Source organism: Natator depressus, chromosome 1, assembly GCF_965152275.1.
Source record: "Natator depressus isolate rNatDep1 chromosome 1, rNatDep2.hap1, whole genome shotgun sequence".
Lineage (NCBI taxonomy): Eukaryota > Metazoa > Chordata > Testudines > Cheloniidae > Natator > Natator depressus.
The window spans coordinates 220,683,333-220,706,584 of NC_134234.1; the positions used below are offsets into that span (position 1 = coordinate 220,683,333).

The following is a 23,252-nucleotide window of genomic DNA, read 5'->3' on the forward strand; positions in this document are numbered from 1 at the left end:
CCTACATACTTCCTCACCTTCTGGGGACATATCCCTGGAAGGGAGTGATGTGAGCCATAGTTTGTGACAAAGGAAATGCTGTCCCTCAGATGAAATGATGACTGTCTGTTTTTTTGTCTCCATGAGTTTCAATATAAAATATACATTAATCTTCTCTTACAAATTCAAACGGCTTTCACTGTGGCAGTGGTGATATTCTCTCAGTGAAGATGTTGAGTGGTGGAAAGCTTTGTTCATCCAAACTCTACTCTAGAATTACTCTTCTAGCTAAAAATTAGGGGATGGAGACTCCAACTGCTTTATCAAGATCACATTCCCTTGCATTATACTGACAGTTTTAGAGCAAGAAGGCCAGAATGCCTAAACTCTCTTTGGGGGGATTGACAGGGTCTAAACCTTTGGTTGTTCAAGCAGTGTTAGGATGGGCTTAGGTCCAAGCCTGTGGGCAGAAGCTATGTGAAAAGCATCTATGTATTGTAAGTGGCACTTATTACAGCGCACACAATGCCCGCACAGCTGAAATACGCCAGGGTCTGACTATTGCTCAGAAACTCACTTACTGTTGGGGGGGTCAATCTAATTATCACCCTCTCAAATCTCTACGTGTGGATGATGGTGGCTGAGTTCTCCAGGATAATCTAAATAGAAGTATCTTTGTCTTCAGATCCATTTTTAGGCCCGCATTAAGCTACCTGTTGTCAGCGGGCAAACTGTCCTTACTTGATAGTGTCCTTACTCAATTAGCTGCTTATGACAGCTGATTAGAGGATATTAATGATCCAACCAAGTGGATGGACTGTTTTTCTTTTGGTGTTTTTTTTTAGGATTCATTCATTATTTTGGGGGTCTAATTTTCAATGGCTGTTGAAGACCTATGCCTGCACCCAAGAATATTCCTGTTCAGAATTAATTAAGGATCACTTTTTGGCACTTTTCAATATGCACATGAAATAATTGGAGAATTGGTAATGGCATGGTTTGAACTATCCCTTTACACTTGTGATGAGGAATCTGAGCATGGTGACTGCATTGTCTTGTTGCGTGCCTCAAATTGTGGTATTAATGCATGAGAAGGAACTTCTTCTAGGCTTTTCCCCATCACACAAGAAAATCTTGCCTGTTTTATGGGGTCTGTTTGTGGGTAATTTCTCAGGCAGTTGGACAGCATTCACCACTTTGGAGGATACTTTTTGACCATGAGGTGAATGTGGATGAGCAAGTTTCAGTATGGACCAAAAGTGTGTTTCAATATCCGCACGTTTCAGATATGTAACATTCCCTTCAGGATGCTGCCTGGGCAAGGAAGAACCATGAATCTGCAACCTGGGGACAGCACCAACTCTGTCTCATTTAGTACTGCCTTGAAAAACTACGCCTAGATGGTAGCAATTGTGGAACAAAGGAGCATGAGTGATCAAGAACCTTTGCTTCTAAGTGAGTGGATGTTAGGTCTCCCTAGATTGCACTTGTTTATGGTTATGCAGTAAGTGAATGTCTTACTCTCACTATTGGTATATAAAATCTTAAATAATACAGGCTCAGTCTACTCTTCAGTTGTCATAGATGGGTGCTAGGCTGTGTGCATTCTGGTTATTTCAGTATATGTATAGTTCTTTGCCAACATTAAATAAGTAATCATTGCACTTCTATGTGTGGTGGATGAGTTTTACATCTGTCAAGTTGACTGTATGGCAGAGAATTAGGCTCAGCTAACAGCCGGCTGAGAGGGAGCTTGTAATGAATCTAGTGCTAGCACCAGCCTGTGTGACACAGACTAATTTGGGGTCCTCTTAAAAACCTTGGAATCATTGGCCATAAAAACATAAGAACGGCCATACTGGGTCAGACCCAAGATCCATCTAGCTTAGTATCCTGTCTCCTGACGGTGACCAATGCCAGGTGCCCCAGAGGGAATGAACAGAACAGGTAATCATCAAGTGATCCATCCCATTGCCTGTTCCCAGCTTCTGGCAAACAGAGGCTAGGGACACCATCCCTGCTAATAGCCATTGATGGACCTAGCCTCCATGAATATATCTAGTTCTTTTTTGAACTATGGTTTTCGTGGTCCACAAAGGTCATCTCTGATCTTTAGGAAAAATCTGTGACCAGCTTTTACAGCTAGCAACTAGTTTATATTGATTTATATTTTCAAGCCCGTCTTTGCAAGAGGAAGAGGGCTAAACATTTCTTGGTTTTATTTTTTTTAATGAGTGTCCTCTATATTCTTGGTCCCAAAAATAAAGACGTGTGGTTGAGGGCTTTGTGGAGCCCAAAGGCAGTGTTAGGAAGTTTACCCCTTAGAATTCACAGGATAATAGTGAGGAGATGATGATGGTGATGATGATAAAAGCAACACAAATTGGTTTTCTAAACAGCCATATAGAATTTAAGATCTTTTCTGAGTCTGACCAACAAATTTAATGCATTATTTATATCCGGTTTGGATGCTGCTGCATGATAGAATAAGAGAGGAGTATATCGAGACAGAGTTGATGCTTCTAAAGTATACAGCTACTTCTAGACTTATTTCTTGAGGTACATTAAGATTTTATAAAGTAAACTACTGAATATATGTTGGAGAAAGTGAAAACTGGTCACTGAAGCCTTGATCCTGCACAGACTTGCATTCAGACATAATTGTATGCATGTGAGTAGTCTCATAGACTTCAAATGGATTACTCATGGATGTGAAGCTGAGCATATGCATAAGAGTTTCTTGGACCAGTACGTGGAAATAGAAACCTAAATCCTATCATGATACTTGGAAATGCTGGTCAATGAATTAAATTCTGCCTGAATTAAACTACTTATTTAGATGAACTTATTTGATGTACCATATGAAAATTTTTTCTCCATGGTAGGTTACTTGTACAGTATCATGTTTGCAAATTTATTCTGAAATTACACATTGATTCTACACGTGGTTCATTTTTAAGCACAAAAAAGGCAATTTTACATTTGAAGTCTAGATTCTGGTTTATTCCATTATTGGGTTTCTTGTGCTTTCCTGTAAACATCTGGTACTGGCCACTGTAGGGGAAGTGAATACTGAATTAGATGCAACTCTTCTCCGATCCATTACAGCAACTACAGTTTTCTTTTCAAAAACCTCTGATGCAGAAAAGAGAGAGAGCGCACACCTCTCCTCACTCAAACTTTTGATTTTGCTGGTTTTTGGAAGGTTCTGTTGGTTGAGGGGCTTCAGAGTGGAAAAAGGATATTGTGATCCATTCAGCATTAGGAGCCCGAAGAGTAGTGAAAGTAAGACATGATGTTCTGAACTCCTGAGAAAAGTCTAGCACAGAGTGACAGAAGTCTCAGTTTGTTAGGAAGCATAAATATTGGGTAGTCCATGTACTAACTACAGTAAATTTTATCTAGTATATTTTTTAAGTGAGCCTCCTTTGAAGTGTAAAACATTAAGAACAACTTTTTTGGAAAACGATTAAATTTAAGGGCCAAATTCTACACTGATGTACATCCTAGGAGAATAGGATTCTACTGGGTTAAGTGAGCAACTAATTTGGGCCTAAATGCTTGCTTCATTGGTATGTTTTGTCAATCATTCAATCTCTTAAGATCTGTATTCATATTTTGGGGAGGCATTAAGGGGGCAATTCATCCTGTGTCGACTGAAAAGCATTTTAGTAATTTATTTATATTGCTGTGACAGTTGGTGAGCTTAGTAGGAGCACAGCTGATCAACTTGGAAGTATCAACAGTTGAACTTAGCCAAAACCCCCTCTGTGACAACAGATATTTATGGAGTTTAAAACTTCTAAGGAACTTGCAGAGCAGTAGTTCCTCGTTCACAGTAAGAAATGTCAGGACACAAAATTCACACGAGGACTTGACCTGGTGGCAATTTAATTGGAATGCTGTGGATGAGAGAACCAACTGTACTAAAATATCAATCTTTCCTGCTGGAACACAAATCACAGCTCTGTTTCCCTCCCCTCTGAAATTCTGAGTCAATACTGGAGAATAGGCAATCCTAAAGTCCCTCCCAGTTTATTTTGTTTAAAACCACACAATGTTGTTAAAAGGGACATTTGCAACCGGTTTTGAAGGTCACTGTAGCATATGACCAAGAATTAATATGATTAACACAGGCACATTAGTAATTAGACCATACAGGAAACAGAGATTTGAGGCTGTTGGGGTTTTGAAGGCTGTAAGCTCCTATATCTCAGTTAAATGATGATTTTCACTTTACAGATTCTGGTTAATACTATATTCTTCCTGTAATCTTCTCCCAAATTATAAGATGCTGGGCACAACTGTTAGCAGCACCACCTGCTGAGCAGCTTGAGCCATGGTGTGGACTTCGCTATGGTAGGGGAAAAAATAAGCCCAGCAGTGAGTAGTTCTTGGCTTGAGATGCCTTCTAAAACCTATTAAAAGGAAGGAGAATGTACTGTTTTGCTTTTATAAAGCAAAACATATTTAGCCTGTCACAGTCCAGGAAACTTGATTATGCACTTGTGAACAAATGAATGCAAAAAAGGCTTAGTATAAAAAACAAGACTGCAGTCAAGATCACTAAATGTAGGAAATGCAAAAATTAAAGGTCCTAGAGCAGCAATAATTCTGCTGTGTTCCTCTTCCTATATTTATCATATATTTAACGACATAAACAATATCTAACTTAGGTACTCATTTTAACAAGAAAATCAGGAGTATAACACACGGTTACAACTCAGATGAGTTAATGTTGTTAGAACCTTTCTATCTTCATTTGCTGATTTTTTGTGAATTTTAAACAGTGCAGCCAACAGAGCTTGCCAGCTTTTTTTTTTGCTCGGGAGTTATTGGGCTAGTTGTGCCAAGTTCATGATGGAGCTTGTAAGCTCTTTGAACTAATTTGTTCCATAACCCACAGAGATTGAGGGATGGGGGAAGAGTTTGACAGCTAGTTATATGTGGGGTTAAGGTTTTGTGGATAGCTTTGGTAGCTGTGGTGAGAGTTTGGATCAGGACCCTTGTCATAGAAGGAAAGGATTTGACAGCTGAAGGAGTCAGTAAGTGTGGATGAATGTTTCTGGGCCACCCAAATGAAAGAAGCAGAACCTCTTGGCTTCTCTGATGTATGTAGGACTAGATGTACAGTTCAGCCCTACGTTTCCTGAGAGGCATGGAGGGGTGGTGAGAAGTGCAGTAAGAATTCATCCTGTGGTATAGACATGAGTTCTCTGTGAAACATTAAGTTGCACTTCTATCAACTGTTCTGCATGTTACCATTTGTGCAGAGATGGGTGATAAGATACTGCATTTATTGAAGTAACGGGTATTTCATTGATTCTTAAGCATTTAAGTGCACCACATTCTTAATTTTTCCCCATTTTATATTTTATGGTTCTCTAACAAGTTTTTAGAATCATGCATATACTTTCTAGAGACACTTTCTTCTTGTGCTAGAACAATGGCTATAGAAATATCACATCATCTCTGCTGGTTTGTATGTATTTTGTAGTGGTTAATTTCATTACTTCAGTAATTACTTACAGTGACATTAATTTAACCAAAAAAAGAAAAGGAGTACTTGTGGCACCTTAGAGACTAACAAATTTATTTGAGCATAAGCTTTTGTGAGCTACACGAAATCTTAAGCTCAGATAAATTTGTTAGTCTCTAAGGTGCCACAAGTCCTCCTTTTCTTTTTGTGGATACAGACTAACACGGCTGCTACTCTGAAAACTCATTAATTTAACCCTTAACTCTAATAGTGTCCCTGACCCCATTAGAATTAACGTGCCAATTTGAAAGATTCCCATTGCAGAGTAAAGGTAATAGTGACTATTTCACTTAAAACCATTGTAACTGTGTGTAAAGTCTATTTTGGAAGGAGTTGATGATGATGTGAATTTTAGGTATTTAACTGAAGACAGTATCAGCTTTTTTTTTTTAATAGCCACAAGTAATGAAAGTTCACTCTTTTTTAAAATCTGAAACTCCCTTGGACTTAAGTGGCACTTCTGGATTTCCAGAACACTGAATTCAGCTGAAGCAGAAGAAAAGGATGATTAAATTACATGAAACAGAAGCATTTTTTTGATGACTAACATTAGATAAATCGGTATTTGCGGTGTAGCATCTCTTTGACATGTCATTAAACACTTCCGTTTTTTGTTACAGATTTCTACTGGTGCTGATTTGTTTAATTTTCAGTGTACTCTCCACTATAGAACATTATTCAGAATTTGCCACAGGCACCCTTTTCTGGATGGTAAGTATACTCCTTTTTTGTAAAATATAATTGTTTGTTTTGGTGACAAATCTGTTCTTTTTGTAAGTTGAAAAACAAGGAAAGGAAATAGAAATATCTATTGGCAGACCATTAGCAAGACAAGGGAATTTAAAATACTAGCTGCTGCATATTATGGAAAAGTAATATAGAATTTAAGGATGAAATAAAGTTACTTAGAAATTCTATAAATCTACAGAATCTGAGTATTCATAGTGTAGCAGTGTTCATTTTTTTTATTTTTTAAGTCCAGAAAAAAAGATGACAATCATCTAGTCTGACTTGCATAACCAAAACACAAATTTTCACCTAGACATTCCTATTTTAAGCCCATAACTTTTGAGCTAAAAAAAAATCAAGGTATGCAGTGTTTAATGGGGTGTCCTACCTCCAGGAAAATGCTACTTTTTTGCACCTGAAAGTGCAAATTGCTAAATGGTTATGATCTTCAGAAATATTTGAGTCTCAATAATAAGCATTCTCTGGCACAGTGATTTAGCAGTGTCATAAATATAAAGGGAAGGGTAAACCCCTTTAAAATCCCTCCTGGCCAGAGGAAAAATCCTCTCACCTGTAAAGGGTTAAGAAGCTAAAGGTAACCTCGCTGGCACCTGACCAAAATGACCAATGAGGAGACAAGATACTTTCAAAAGCTGGGAGGAGGGAGAGAGAGAAAGGATCTGTGTCTGTCGGTACGCTGCTTTTGCCAGGGATAGAACAGGAATGGAGTCTTAGAACTTTTAGTAAGTAATCTAGCTAGGTATGCGTTAGATTATGATTTCTTTAAATGGCTGAGAAAAGAACTGTGCTGAATAGAATGACTATTCCTGTCTGTGTGTCTTTTTTGTAACTTAAGGTTTTGCCTAGAGGGATTATCTATGTTTGAATCTAATTACCCTGTAAGGTATCTACCATCCTGATTTTACAGAGGTGATTCCTTTACTTCTATTAAAAGTCGTCTTGTAAGAAAACTGAATGCTTTTTCATTGTTCTCAGATCCAAGGGTTTGGGTCACCTATACAAATTGGTGAGGATTTTTACCAAACCTTTCCCAGGAAGTGGGGTGCAAGGGTTGGGAGGATTTTGGGGGAAAAGACGTGTCCAAACTACGTTTCCCAGTAAACCCAGTTAGAGTTTGGTGGTGGCAGTGGATATTCCAAGGACAAAGGATAAAATTAATTTGTACCTTGGGGAAGTTTTAACCTAAGCTGGTAAAAGTAAGCTTAGGAGGTTTTCATGTAGGTCCCCACATCTGTACCCTAGAGTTCAGAGTGGGGGAGGAACCTTGACAAGCAGTATCTAGGTTGAGCATGAAACTCTACCAGAGACAGAGCAATCACACCAATGCCTCTCAGAGTTTAGTGGCAGAATTTTAACTGAATATTACAAGCCTATTCCATACTTCTCCCATGTGTCACTGCTGTCCTTTTCAGATTTTAGGCCAAATAAATTTTGTGCCTGTCAGGACTTATGACTGTTACTAATCTACTAATGTCTCAGGCTTTCCTTGAGGAACTTATTAAGCAGCATACTTAGTATTTTGCAAAAGGACATTGTTATATGCATTGCTTATCTATAGTCCTTGGTCTCACTGTTGTCCCTGCCAGTAGAGGGTGACAATTAGATCTTGCTGTGGTGAGGAAAAGCTGTCCATTTGGAATTGGACTGAGTTCACTAACTCATTTCACAATGGCCACTGAACGACCCTCAGACGGTAATAGTGTTCAGTTACCACCAGTCCTAGGCTAGCTTTGAATGACTGATATTCAGATGAGAGGTTATGGAACACCAAAACATAGAGTGCCCAGTCCATACCTCCATTTGAAAATGTTTAGTGGTCCGCAAATGAAAAAAGGTTGAAAATCACTGGTCTAAGTTTACAGCAACTTAGATCATAGAATCATAGAAGATGAGGGTGGGAAGAGACCTCAGGAGTTCTAGTCCAACCCCCTGCTCAAAGCAGGACCAACCCCAACTAAATTATCCCAGCCAGGGCTTTGTCAAGCAGGGCCTTAAACACCTCTAAAGATGGAGATTCCACCACCTTCCTAGGTAACCCATTCCAGTGCTTCACCACCTTCCCAGTGAAATAGTTTTTCTTAATATCCAACCTAGATCTGCTGTGCTCAGTGTGTAATATCACAACAGCTATTTTGATTTTTTTTTAAATTGTGATTTCCTAAAGTGATGGATTTTTGCTTTACAGCTGGCTTGAGAATCAAAGCTAGGTTCCCATTTACTTCACTGGAGCTTAAACTTCATTAGTGCATGCAGCCTTCACATGTGGTTGACTAAAACCATCATTAGGTTCCCAGTGTTATTTTTAAGCATTTGTCTAATGCTGTAGCAAATGTTGCTTGACTTTGCTCAGTCAAACAAAGTGCAATTTTGTTGGTCATGTGCAAGCCTCTAAAACCCTTATAAATAAATACTGTAATGGTAAATTATATTGAGTTAGAACCTGACATAGTGATACTGAGAGATAGTCAGTGTTGGCCTCTGTTCTTATACTGGTTACGTGTGTGTGTGTGTGTGTGTGTGTGTGTGTGTGTGTATTTGTGTATATATAATAATTTTAGTGAATCTAGTGCTTGTGGAAAAACTGCCAGGTTAACCTTCCAAGTGACTTCAAGTCCTTTGGTTTTCAGTTTTTTTCCCAACCAAATGGATATAGCATGGGCATTGACAGTACTAAGACAGTATCTATGCCAGTCTGTCAATGTGTTGCAACCCTGAGCTGAAAGGTCCATTTCTCTGCGACATGAGTAGTGTCACTTCCATGTCGCTGAATCCTTAGCTTCCCTGCTTAATTCAGCTGACAGAGTTTAGTTGTGGTATTGGCTATTTATATGGCTACTTGTGCAAAATAGAAAAGGAGTACTTGTGGCACCTTAGAGACTAAAAAATTTATTTGAGCATAAGCTTTTGTGAGCTGCAGCTCACTTCATCGGATGCATTCAGTGGAAAATACAGTGGGGAGATTTATATACAAAGAGAACATGAAACAATGGGTGTTACCATATACACTAACGAGAGAGTGATCAGGTAAGGTGAGCTATTACCAGCAGGAGAGAAAAAAATACTTTTTTGTAGTGATAATCAAGGTGGGCCATTTCCAGCAGTTGACAAGAACGTCTGAGGAACACTTGGGAGGGGGCAGGCGGCGCTTGTAGTGTTTAGATGCTGCTTGTAATTATTAGAACTGGGAGCACTGGGTGTTGGGAGTCTGAAAGGACGGGAAACAGGAAGGAGAGGGGGAAGTTGAGGAGGCTGAAAGGACAGGAAACACGAAGGGGGGTGGAAGTTAAGGAGGCTGAGTGAGAGCTACCGAGGATGCAGCAGCAGCTTGGTGAAGAGGTTTCCACTTTAAAAATACAGTCCTATTGAAGTTCGTGAGTACCTTGCCTGGTTGCTCCAACATTTTGGTGATGAGGATGGATCTTCTGTCTCTGAACCCTTTCTGCAAAGCCCAGGTGAGCCTCCAATTGCTTTTACTACCTGGCTCTATATATTTGAGACTTACCTGCTTGCAGTCAGTGCTACAGAGATTTCTGGAGTAAGAAAGCATGCTCTGCTAATCCACTACCTTTGAGCAGAAGGGCAGCATATATTTTACACTTTTTTCCCCTTGCAGATGATAAATATGAGACTGCACTTCATTAAAGAATTTTTTTGTGCCAAAAGTGAATGTAGTAGCTAATCGCTACAGATTTCGCCAGCATGAGCAGAAAACAGGGGAGACTATAATACATTGTATTGCTTCGCTGAGGAGTCTGATTGTAATTAGTGACTTTGGGAATATGGCAGATGAGATGATTAGAGACCAGCTCATTGAGAAAACAACCATGCTTTGTGTAAGAGAACGCTTACTTCTAGAACCACAACTTACACTAGAAAAAGCAATAACCATTGCTACTCAGATTGAGTCAACTACAGCTGAAGCCAAAATAATGAGCATGGATACAGGAGGCACAGTCCAGGCTGTGACTCCTCTGCAGAAAAGTTCGCTATCACTGCAGACAAACGATTACAAGAGGAAAACTAATGAAAAACCACCGAATCAGCAAATTCAAAATACAGTAAAAGCATGTTTTCACTGTGGATCCCCACCACACCTTGCAAGCTACACAGGATGTCCGGCAAAAGTAGCTCAGTGCAATGATTGCACAAAAATTGGGCATTTTGCCAAAGTATGTCGCAACAGCCAGTTCAATCAACAGGTGCATGCAGTTACAATACCAGATGGTACTGTGCTGAGCGTGGACAAAATCACTACTGCACATATTCCGGAACAAATAAAGTGCACTGTAAATGTTTCCGCCATACCCTCAGGCAAATCACACTCTATTCAGCTAATGTTGGACACTGGCTCAGCAGCATCTATACTAGCTGATTCCATCTATTTGCATTACTTTAAAGATGTGCCTCTTTCTGAACCCAAACTTCACTTGGTGTGCTATTTGAAAAACCATATTCCGGTACATGGCTGCCTGCCAGCAATAGTTACTTTTGGTGATTGCTGTGTAACTGCAGAGTTCTTCATTGTCGTCAAAGGCACTCCTATCCTTGGCTGAGATTTACTGGCTGCTTTCAATCTCAGGGTAGTTAATGGACGAATTGATCTTCCTCAGCAAAGCACTCTTGCGGTACACACAGGAGTTTCAGCTGGGACCCAACACCAGGTTGAAGAGAAACTTGGCTGTGCTTATGGGTTTCCGCATAAAGTTAAAATGCAGAATAATGTGATGGCTGTACGACAGAAGTTACGGCGCTTACCATTTTCAGTCGGGAAGCTGTTTCAGTGGAACTTAGAAAACGTGTTCAAAAGGACATTATTGAAGAGAGTGACTCCTCGGAATGGGTTTCACCTATAGTAATGATGCAGAAGAAGGGTGGAGGCATTTGCCTTTGTGTGGACTTAAGGGAGTGAAATAAAGCTATTGTGATTGACAGCCATTCTCTTCCTCACATAAAAAGTATTTGCAGAACTCCGTGGAGCAAAGATGTTTTCTACTTTGGATTTGCAGAGCGCATACCACCAGGTTATGTTGCATGAAGACAGCAGAGACCTCACAGCACTTATTACACATGAGGGACTACTTCATTTGAAACGTGTTCCATACTTTCTCACATCCGTCCCAAGAGCCTTCCAAAAAAGTCATCCCGTAGAAGGAAAAGGCCTGGGTAGAGACCATCGAATCATGGAAGTCAACGAATGGCTACACAGGTGGTGTTGGAGAAGGCTTTGGATTCTTTGATCATGGGATGGTGCTCCAAGAAGGAGGAGTGTGAGGCAGAGATGGGCTCCACCTAGCAAAGAGAAGGAAGAGCATCTTTGGAAGCAGACTGGCTAACCTAGTGGGGCGGGCTTTAAACTAGGTTCACCAGGGGAAGGAGACCAAAGCCCTGAGGTAAGTGGGGACATGGGATACTGGCAGGAAGCATGAGCAGGAGAACGTGAAAGGGGAGGGCTCCTGTCTCATACTAAGAAAGCAGGACAAACAGCAAGTTATCTCAAGTGCCTATACACAAATGCAAGAAGCCTGGGAAACAAGCAGGAAGAATTGGAAGTCCTGGCACAGTCAAGGAATTATGATGTGATTGGAATAACAGAGACTTGGTGGGATAATTCACATGAGTGGAGTACTGTCATGGATGGATATAAACTGTTCAGGAAGGACAGGCAGGGCAGAAAAGGTGGGGGAGTTGCACTGTATGTAACGGAGCAGTATGACTGCTCAGAGCTCCAGTATGAAATGGTAGAAAAACCTGAGAGTCTCTGGATTAAGTTTAGAAGTGTGAGCAACAAGGGTGATGTCGTGGTGGGAGTCTGCTGCAGACCACCGGATCAGGGGGATGAGGTGGATGAGGCTTTCTTCCAGTAACTAACGGAAGTTACTAGATCACAGGCCCTGGTTCTCATGGGAGACTTCAATCCCCCTGATATCTGCTGGGAGAGCAATACAGCGGTGCACAGACAATCCAAGAAGTTTTTGGAAAGTGTAGGGGACAATATCCTGGTGCAAGTGCTGGAGGAACCAACTAGGGGCAGAGCTCTTCTTGACCTGCTGCTCACAACCTGGGAAGAATTAGTGGGGAAGCAAGTGGATGGGAACCTGGGAGGCAGTGACCATGAGATGTTCGAGTTCAGGATCCTGACACAAGGAAGAAAGGAGAGCAGCAGAATACGGACCCTGGACTTCAGAAAAGCAGACTTTGACAACCTCAGGGAACTGATGGGCAGGATCCCCTGGGAGAATAACATGAGGGGGAAAGGAGTCGAGGAGAGCTGGCTGTATTTTAAAAGAATCCTTATTGAGGTTACAGGGACAAACCATCCCGATGTGTAGAAAGAATATGTAAATATGGCAGGTGACCAGCCTGGCCTAAGATCAGCAAGGATTTCACTGTTAAACACAAAAAAGCAGCTTACAAGAAGTGGAAGATTGGGCAAATGACCAGGGAAGAGTATAAATATTGCTCAGGCATGCAGGAGTGAAATCAGGAAGGCCAAATCACACATGGAGTTGCAGCTAGCAAGAGATGTTAAGAGTAACAAGAAGGGTTTCTTCAGGTATGTTAGCAACAAGAAGAAAGTCAAGGAAAGTGTGGGCCCCTTACTGAATGAGGGAGGCAACCTAGTGACAGAGGATGTGGAAAAAGCTAATGTACTCAATGCTTTTTTGCCTGTCTTCACAAACAAGGTCTGCTCCCAGACTACTGCACTGGGCGGAGGTGACCAGTCCTCTGTGGAGAAAGAAGTGATTCGGGACTATTTAGAAAAGCTGGACGGGCACAAGTCCATGGGGCCGGATGCGCTGCATCCAAGAGCGCTAAAGAAGTTGGCGGATGTGATTGTAGAGCCATTGGTCATTATCTTTGAAAACTCATGGCGATCGGGGGAGGTCCCGGATGACTGGAAAAATGCTAATGTAGTGCCCATCTTTAAAAAAGAGAAGGAAATCCTGGGAACTACAGGCCAGTCAGCCTCACCTTATTCCCTGGAAAAATCCTGGAGCAGGTCCTCAAGGAATCAATTCTGAAGCACTTAGACGAGAGGAAAGTGATCAGGAACAGTCAGCATGGATTCACCAAGGGCAAATCATGCCTGACTAATCTAATTGCCTTCTATGACGAGATAACTGGCTCTGTGGATGAGGGGAAAGCAGTGGACATATTGTTCCTTGACTTTAGCAAAGGTTTTGACATGGTCTCCCACAGTATTCTTGCCAGCAAGTTAAAGAAGTTTGGGCTGGATTAATGGACTGTAAGGTGGATAGAAAGCTGGCAAGATGGTCAGGCTCAATGGGTAGTGATCAATGGCTCCATGTCCAGTTGGCAGCCAGTATCAAGCAGAGTGCCCCAAGGGTCGGTCCTGGGGCTGGTTTTGTTCAAGATCTTCCTTAATGATCTGGAGGATGGTGTGGATTGCACCCTCAGCAAGTTTGCAGATGACACTAAACTGGGAGGAGAGGTAGGTAGGCTGGAGGGTAGGGATAGGATACAGAGGGCCCTAGACAAATTAGAGGATTGGGCCAAAAGAAATCTGATGAGGTTCAACAAGGACAAGTGCAGAGTCCTGCACTTAGGACGGAAGAATCCCATGCACCGCTACAGACTAGGGACCGAATGGCTAGGCAGCAGTTCTGCAGAAAAGGACCTAGGGGTTACAGTGGACAAGAAGCTGGATATGAATCAACAGTGTGCCCTTGTTGCCAAGAAGGCTAACAGCATTTTGGCCTGTATTAGTAGGGGCATTGCCAGCAGATCAAGGGATGTGATTGTTCCCCTCTATTCGACCTTGGTGAGGCCTCATCTGGAGTATTGTGTCCAGTTTTGGGCCCCACACTACAAGAAGGATGTGGAAAAATTTGGAAAGCATCCAGCGGAGGGCAGCAAAAATGATTAGGGGACTGGAACACATGATTTATGAGGAGAAGCTGAGGGAACTGGGATTGTTTAGTCTGTGGAAGAGAAGAATGAGGGGGGATTTGATAGCTGCTTTCAACTACCTGAATGGGGGCTCTAAAGAGGATGGATCTAGACTGTTCTCAGTGGTAGCAGATGACAGAACGAGGAGTAATGGTCTCAAGTTGCAGTGGGGGAGGTTTAGGTTGGATATTAGGAAAAACTTTTTCACTAGGAGGGTGGTGAAACACTGGAATGCATTACCTAGGGAGGTGGTGGAATCTCCTTCCTTTGAGGTTTTTAGGGTCAGGCTTGACAAAGCCCGTGGTGGGATGATTTAGTTGGGGATCGGTCCTGCTTTGAGCAGGGGGTTGGACTAGATGGCCTCCTGAGGTCCCTTCCAATCCTGATATTCTATGTCATTGAGTGTGAAGAATGACCATGGAGTTCAGTGCTATCTGGATGATATTATCATGTTTGGAAATACTTCTGAGGAGCGTGACAATAACCTGCAATCTGTACTAAACTGCACCAGCAAAGCAGGCCTCAAGCTCAATTGGTCCAAATGCAAATTTAGACAAATGGAACTCTCCTTTCTGGGGCATACAATTTCACAGGCTGGACTAAAACCTGATCCAGATCATAGCCTGGCAATTTCAAATGCTCCTCCTCCAACAGATTTGCAAACCTTACGTTCCTTCTTGGGTCTTACCTCCTGGTATGCAAAATTCATTCCCAATTATGTTTGTCATTGAACTGTTACAAGAATAACTACAGAGAAGTTCAACCTTAGTGTGGACAACGGATGCACAAGCTTGTTTTGAAATGGTGAAACACTTGATTGTACATAGTCCAGTACTTGCACTATTCAATCCTGCATTGCCCACAATTGTAACTACTGATGCTTCTGATTATGGACTTGGGGCTGTCCTCACACAACTTCATGAGGACAACACAGAGAGGACTGTTGCATTTGCTTCAAGGATACTAAGTAATGCTGCGAGAAAATATTCTGCAGCCGAAAAAGAAGCTCTTGCTTGTGTCTGGGCTACTGAAAAATGGAGAACTTACCTGTGGGGCCGCACGTTCAAGTTGCTCACTGACCACAGCCCTTTGACGTTGCTCACCATGAAAGGACTGGGAAGAGCAGGATATCGTATTGCTAGATGATCTGCAAGACTACTCTTTCAATTATGAACTGGAATATAAGCCTAGAAACCAAAAATGTGGTAGCTGATTGCTTTTCTCGCCTGCCTTCCCTTTCACCAGATGGTCCACTGGAGGATGAGGATGTAGAGGATGCCTATTACAAGCACTCTTACTGCAGTTAAAAGAGAAAAATTTCAAGCTGCTTGTTCAGAGTGTCCAATTCAACAAAAACTACGGGAATTTCTGATAAAGAGATGGCCCGGTAAACCTAAAAGTCCTTGACCCAGTTTTGCTGCCTTATTTTAGAGTTCGGGATGAACTTCCTTTGCTTAATGACTGTGTGCTGCGAGGTACACACCGGCTACTTGTGCCAGAAGAATTACAGTCAAAATTCATACACCTGGCACATAATACTCATCAAGGAATTGTCAGAACCAAACAACAACTATGGGATCTGTATTGGTGGCCAGGGATGGAGACTCAAACTGAAGCACTTATAAAATCCTGTGTCACAAATGCATGATAAGACTGCAGTGACATGTACCCCTGCATTACAGCTTGTTTCTCTTCCTGAATCTGCTGTCTTTCGAACGATGAGACTGCATACTGTAGCTAACACTGGAGAAGATTCATTTAACTGTAACTTGTGGAAGGTTGTGTTGTGTTCTACATTGAGAGTGAGCTAAATGATGATAGAGCATGCTTTTGGTGTTTCCTGTTCAAGATCTGCATTTAGTTCTACTGAAATAGCCCTTATTAAGTTGTAATCAATTTCAAAGTTGTAACACTTACCATTTCCAAGTTGGTGATACCTGACAATGGGAATTCTATACAACACACATTCAGACCTGAATGTGGCATTCTTTTGAGGGGTTAAGATGATGGCCGAAATTCAACATCATTCTTCTTAATGGAATTTTACCAGGGACAAACTTGGCCCATTATGCATAGCACTTACTGCGTATGCATTAATGGTTTTTATCTTTATCCGTGCCTTTTTGAAGCTTATAAAAAGAATAGTAAAAATCCATTGGGCTATAAAACTCAGCATTCTAATCTCTTGATGTGTGAAATCAATTGGCATTAAGGCAATTTATGTGCATGTGTCAAGGGGAGAATACAACACTACTACAACTTTTAAAAGGAAAGTTTTTGTGAAGAGGGGGCTAAAGAGGCATCTGAGAGGCACTAAAATTGTCAGGTTTCAGAGTAGCAGCCATGTTAGTCTGTATATGCAAAAAGAAAAGGAGTACTTTTGGCACCTTAGAGACTAACAAATTTATTTGAGCATAAGCTTTTGTGAGCTACAGCTCATTTCATCAGATGCATGCAGTGGAAAATACAGTGGGGAGATTTTATATACACAGAGAACATGAAACAATGGGTGTTACCGTACACACTATAACTAGAGTGATCAGGTAAGATGAGCTATTACCAGCAGGAGAGGAAAAACTTTTTTGTCGTGATAATCAAGGTGGGCCATTTCCAGCAGTTGACACGAATGTGTGAGGAACAGTAGGGGGGGAAAATAGTTTTACTTTGTGTAATGACACATCCACTCCCAGTCTTTATTCAAGCCTAAGTTAATGGTGTCCGCTTGGCAAATTAATTCCAATTCAGCAGTCTCTCATGGGAGTCTGTTTTTGAAGGTTTTTTTGTTGAATTGCGACTTTTAGGTCTGTAATTGAGTAACCAGAGAGATTGAAGTGTTCTCCGACTGGTTTTTAAATGTTATAATTCTTGATGTCTGGCAATTCTTCAACAAAAACGCTTCAAAAACAGACTCAGAGAGACCGCTGAATTGGAATTAATTTGCAAAGTGGACACCATTAACTTAGGCTTGAATAAAGACTGGGATTGGATGTGTCATTACACAAAGTAAAACTATTTTCCCCCCGACTGTTCCTCACACGTTCTTATCAACTGCTGGAAATGGCCCACCTTAATTATCACTAAAAAAAATTTTTTTTCTCTCCTGCTGGTAATAGCTCACCTTACCTGATCACTCTTTCGTTAGTGTGTATGGTAACACCCATTGTTTCATGTTCCGTGTATGTAAAATCCCCCAACTGTATTTTCCAGTGCATGCATCCGATGAAGTGAGTTGTAGCTCACGAAAGCTTTTATGCTCAAATAAATTTGTTAGACTCTAAGGTGCCACAAGTACTCCTTTTCTTTTTACTAAAATTGTCGGAGGCTTCAAGTAAAAGCAGCTGAAACAATTTTAACCTAATTCTGGGGGGAAATAATGTTCCTGTGCTTAAGACACTTGTGTCAAATTGCTCCTAAAGCAAGTCTTCAAAGTTGAATGTAAAGTTATATCCTAAAAGATGACAGGGATATATCAGAAAAAAACTGTCGCTGAGTTGTAAATCATTTAATCACACAAGCACGGTTCACAGAACGTAGTAATAGCTCTACTTGTGGTGTTTGCTTGGGCTTGGAGTGAATTTCTGCTCTCTGGTAGTCAGGAAAAGACAGGCACGTGCCATAATTTTCCATCTGATTAACAATGTATTAACTTCACTTCTGTGGTTTTGGGACTGGTGAGATTGCTTGTCTTGAGCTTCCGTTTGCTGCCAGCTGAGGGAGATGTGCCCTCTCTTTTAAAAGGAGCTCTTTTCCAAACAACCAATATGATGCATATTTATGTCACTTAGCTTTTATGAGCTTGTTGCCAGCTCCTCTGTTTGATGAGGTAACTTAGTTTGTGGTCATGCTATGCAAGATAAATTGTAGGACCTTAGCTGTTGATTCTTTGCCCTATTCTGGCTGTTTAGCAAGCCAGAACACAAAGGCAGTGACATCAGAACAAGTTTACGGTGAACAGAAAAGGTATGTAGAATTCATGAGTGGACTTCAAAAAGTGTTAGAGGATCAGATTTTTTTAGATAAGCATGCAAAAGTCCAGTTGTTTATCCAAATTCTCTGGACCTCTTGAGCCTACAAAATCAGTCTGGAAAACTCACAGAAGCAGTGCTTTTGGTGTGATTTCTATTTAATGCTTGTTTTGGGTCAGGTGTGGTACACGAAACCCAATTTTGGGTGGCTTGGATACCTTCGATAGTGGCCCTATCAAAAATCTGGAAGCGCACTGGTCTACAGAAATGTAAAATAGGTGAGAGAAACAGCTAATTTTTTTCAACTTTGTATAATGGTTTGGTTTAGCTTAGCTTTATGTTGTGGATGAATGATTTTTTTGAGGGGTGGGTGGGGGAAGTGGGAAAGAAGGGGTTTGCACTTATCTGATCTCATTGGCCAATCCCTAACAGCCAACGAGACACAATGATTCATTCACCTTTGTCTATCAAGGAGACTAGTCACAATATGTCTGGCTTCAGTGAGATTTGTACAGAAGCACCTGTAAAACTGAAATAGTACAGTTCCATATTTATGTCTAAATTTCTCTGATTCACCAGGTGACTTATGCCCACAGGGTATTTAGGCTTCTAGGTAAGAGACGGAAGTCCAGGACCTCCTGTAGCATTCTCTGAAATGCTCCCAGTTCCACGCACAGGGCCAGTTAGACAGGGAGAACTGCAGGGTCTCAATGCATGGATGAGACGATGGTGTAGGGAGGAGGGGTTTAGATTTATTAGGAATTGGGGAAACTTTTGGGAAAGAAGGACCTACAGGAAGGATGGGCTCCACCTAAACCAAAATGGAACCAGATTGCTGGCACTTAACATTAAAAAGGTCATAGAGCGGTTTTTAAACTAAGTGTTGGGGGAAAGCCAACAAGTGCGGAGGAGCACGTGGTTTGGACAGAGACCTCTGTTAGGGAAGGAGCTATTGGAGATTCTCTATGTCCTAGTAAGGGGCAGAGGATGAAGACGATAAAGTACAGGTAGGATCTGATGAAACTGTCAAGTGAAAAGAAGTCTCATTCAATTACATCACGTAATGGCAGACAGATAAAAAGTGACCAGTTTTTGAAGTGCTTATATACAAATGCTAGAAGTCTAAATAATAAGATGGGTGAACTAGAGTGCCTCATATTAAATGAGGATGTTGATGTAATAAGCATCACAAACTTGGTGGAATAAGGATATTCAATGGGACACAGTAAGTAATACCAGGGTACAAAATATATTGGAAGGACAGAACAGGTCATGGTGGTGTGGGAGTGGCTGTAGATGTGAAAGAAAGCATTTAATCAAATGAAGTGTAAATCTGAAATGAACCAAATTATACAATAGAATCTCGATAGATAGTAATTCCATGCTTGAATCGTAAGAATATAGCAATAGAGTTATATTGCTGATCACCTGACCAGGATGGTGATAGTGACTGCAAAATACTCAGGGAGATTAGAGAAGCTATAAAAATAAAAAAACTCAATAATAATAATAATAATAATGGGGGATTTCAGCTATTCCCATATTGACTGGATACATGTCACCTCAGGACGGGATGCAGAGATAAAGTTTCTTGACATCTTAAATGACTGCTTCTTGGAGCAGCTAGTCCTGGAACCCATAATAGGAGAAGTAGTTTTAGTCCTAAGTGGAGCACAGGATCTGGTCCAAGAGGTGAATATAGCTGGAGCGCTTGGTAATAGTGACCTTAATATAATTAAATTTAACATCCCTGCGGTGGTTAAAAACACCACAGCAGCCCAACACTGTAGCATTTCATTTCAGAAAAAGGAACTACACAAAAATGAGGAAGTTAGTTAAACAGAAATTAAAAGGTACAGTGCCAAAAGTGAAATCTCTGCAAGCTGCATGGAAACTTTTTAAAGACATCATAATAAAGGCTCAACTTAAATGTATATCCCAAATTAAAAAACATAGTAAAATAACCCCAAAAAATGCCACTGTAGCTGAACAAGAAAGTAAAAGAAGCAGTGAGAGGCAAAAAGGCATCCTTTAAAAAGTGGAAGTCTAATCCTAATGAGCAAAATAGAAAGGAGCATAAACTCTGGCAAATGAAGTGTAAAAATATAATTAGGAAGGCCAAAAAATAATCTGAACACCTAGCCAAAGACTCAAAGTAATAGCAAAAAAAAATGTTAAGTACATCAGAAGCAGGAAGCCTGCTAAACAACGAGTGCAGCCACTGGACAGTAGAGATGCTAAAGGAGCACTCAAGGATAAGGCCATTGCAGAGAAACTAAATGAATTCTTAGCATCGGTCTTCACTGCTGAGTATGTGAGGGAGATTCCCAAACCTGAGCCATTCTTTTTGGGTGCCAGATCTGAGGAAGTGTCCCAGATTGAGGTCTCGGTAGAGGAGGTTTTGGAACAAATTGATAAACTAAACAGTAATAAGTCACCAGACCAGAGGGTATTCACCCAAGAGTTCTGAGAGAATTCAAATGTGAAATTGCAGAGCTACTAATTGTAGTTTGTAACCTAGCCTTTTAAATCAGTTTCTCTACCAGATGACTGAAGGATAGCTAATGTGACGTCAGTTTTTAAAAAGGGCTCCAGAGGTGATCCCGGCAATTACAGACCAGTAAATCTGACTTCAGTACCAGGCAAACTGGTTGAAACTATACTTAAAAACAGAATTGTCAGACATAGTTGCACATAATTTGGGAAAGAGTCAACATGGTTTTTGTAAAGGGAAATAATACCTCACGAATCTACTAGACTTTTTTGAGGGGGTCAACAAGCATGTGGACAAGGGGGATTCAGTGGATATAGTGTACTCTAGATTTTCAGAAAGCCTTTGACAAGGTCCCTCACCAAAGGCTCTTAAGTAAAGTAAACTGTCATGGGATAAGAGGGAAGGTCCTCTCATGGACTGGCAACTGGTTAAAAGATAGGAAACAAAGGGTAGGAATAAATGGTCAGTTCTCAGAATGGAGAGAGGTAGATAGGGGTGTCCCCCAGGGGTCTGCACTGAGACCAGTACTATTCAACATATTCATAAATGATCTGGAAAAAGGGTTAAACAGTGAGGTGGCAACATTTGCAGATGATACAAAACTACTCAAGATAGTTAAGTCCCAAACAGACTGTGAAGAGCTACAAAAGGTTCTCACAAAACTGGGTGACTGTGCAACAAAATGGCAGGTGACATTCAATGTTGATAAATAAAGTAATGCACATTGGAAAACATAATCCCAACTATACATATAAAATGATGGGGTCTAAATTCGCTGTTACCGCTCGAGAGAGATCTTGGAGTCATTGTGGATAGTTCTCTGGAACACCCACTCAATCTGCAGCGGCAGTCAAAAAAGCGAACAGAATGTTGGGAATCATTAGGAATGGGATAGATAATAAGACAGAAAATGTCATATTGCCTATATATAGATCCATGGTACGCCCACATCTTGAATACCACGTGCAGATGTGGTCACCCCATCTCAAAAAAGACGTATTGGACTTGGAAAAGGTTCAGAAAAGGGCAGCAAAAATGATTAGGGGTATGGAACAACTTCCGTATGAGGAGAGATTAAGATTTGGACTCTTCAGCTTGGAGAAGAGATGACTAAGTGGGGGGGGTATGATTGAGGCCTATAAAATCATGACTGGTGTGGAGAAAATAAGATAGTGTTGTTTACTCCTGCTCATAATAGAAGAACGAGGGCTCACCAAATGAAATCAATAGGCAGCAGGTTTAAAACAAACAAAAGGAAATATTTCTTCACACAATGCACAGTCAGTCTGTGGAACTCTTTGCCAGAGGATGTTGTGAAGACCAAGACTATAACAGGGTTAAAAAAAGAACTAGATAAATTCATGGAGGATAGGTCCATCAATAGCTCTTAGCCAGGATGGGCTGGGATGGTGTCCCTAGCCTCTGTTTGCCTGAAGCTGGGAATGGGCGACAGGGGATGGATCACTTGATTACCTGTTCTGGGGCACCTGACATTGGCCACTGTGTTAGAAGACCAGTTACTGGGCTAGATGAACCCAATATGGATGTTCTTATATTCGTAGGGATCAGATATGTTAAGGAGGTGTCATTTTTACTTTGACTTTTCATGGTCGAGTCACTTTTTTTAATGAATACTTTTCACTTGAGATATTTCTGTGCCAAGGATTCCAAATGTTCTATTATACTTAAGTCTATAGACCTGAAAGTATAAAAATAAAACACTTGCTGACTTTCAAAAGCACCCTACTTTCGTCCAATAATGTTCCTGTTGAGGTCAATAGGAGTTTTACCATAGATGTCACTAACAGCAGAGATGAGCCAACAGGTGAATGCTTTTGAAAATCCCACTCTGGAATATAGGATATATAGGCATATATAAGAGAATGGATAATCAGGGTGAGTTGGGAAGATGGGAGAAGAACAGGTCTTCCCTAGAAATAAGCACAGTAGTTCCTATTTCTGGATGATTTGTCTTGCATTTGCTGTGCCCCTGAGTTGATGATATTTTGCATGATAAATCAACTTCTGTCTTCATTATGACAGTTACAGTGCACCACAACATGATGACGACACATACGGCAATGTAAAAAGTGCAAGATCCCAAATTTGGTGCAGTATGGTAACATGTCACAGAACATCATCCCTTTATTTCCATTGGCTGTACTTTGTCCTGCATGTCCTCAGCCCCTACAAGTATTTATAATTAGAGATGGGTCTGAACCCAACACCTCAGACCTCAAGTTTTGGGGAAGTTCATCCTCCAGAAGAGCTGTCTGGATGGGATGAGTGTCTTCAACGGCCCATTGTCAGAGTTGTGTCCTTAATGGGCCATCAACACATAGCTGTGTAGCCCTGATGTAAATCTATCTGGGGAGTGTCACCCCAGACACACAATACATGTTTGAGGTACAAATCAAAGCCAGTATTCATAACTTTAGATACAAAGATGATGCATGGATTTAACCAGGTTAATCAGACTTGATAAATTGTAACTTTTCCATTGACACCTTACATGGAAAAACTTTATGCAAGATTTGTTGCAATTGTATAACAGTAAATATCAATGATATAAATGGTCATCTTCAATCATAGAGCATTACAGCTATGTGTTAGT

General features: G+C 40.9%; 1 protein-coding gene across 1 annotated transcript in view; it reads left to right on the forward strand.

The window, feature by feature from the left end:
* LOC141975625 (potassium voltage-gated channel subfamily KQT member 1-like) overlaps positions 1 to 23,252 on the forward strand; it is a 737,650-nt gene that overhangs the window by 39,509 nt on the left and 674,889 nt on the right. The window contains exon 2 of the mRNA XM_074936161.1: positions 6,139 to 6,229. Within this exon, the coding sequence (XP_074792262.1) occupies positions 6,139 to 6,229 (91 nt within the window). The remainder of the gene's footprint in view (positions 1 to 6,138; positions 6,230 to 23,252) is intronic.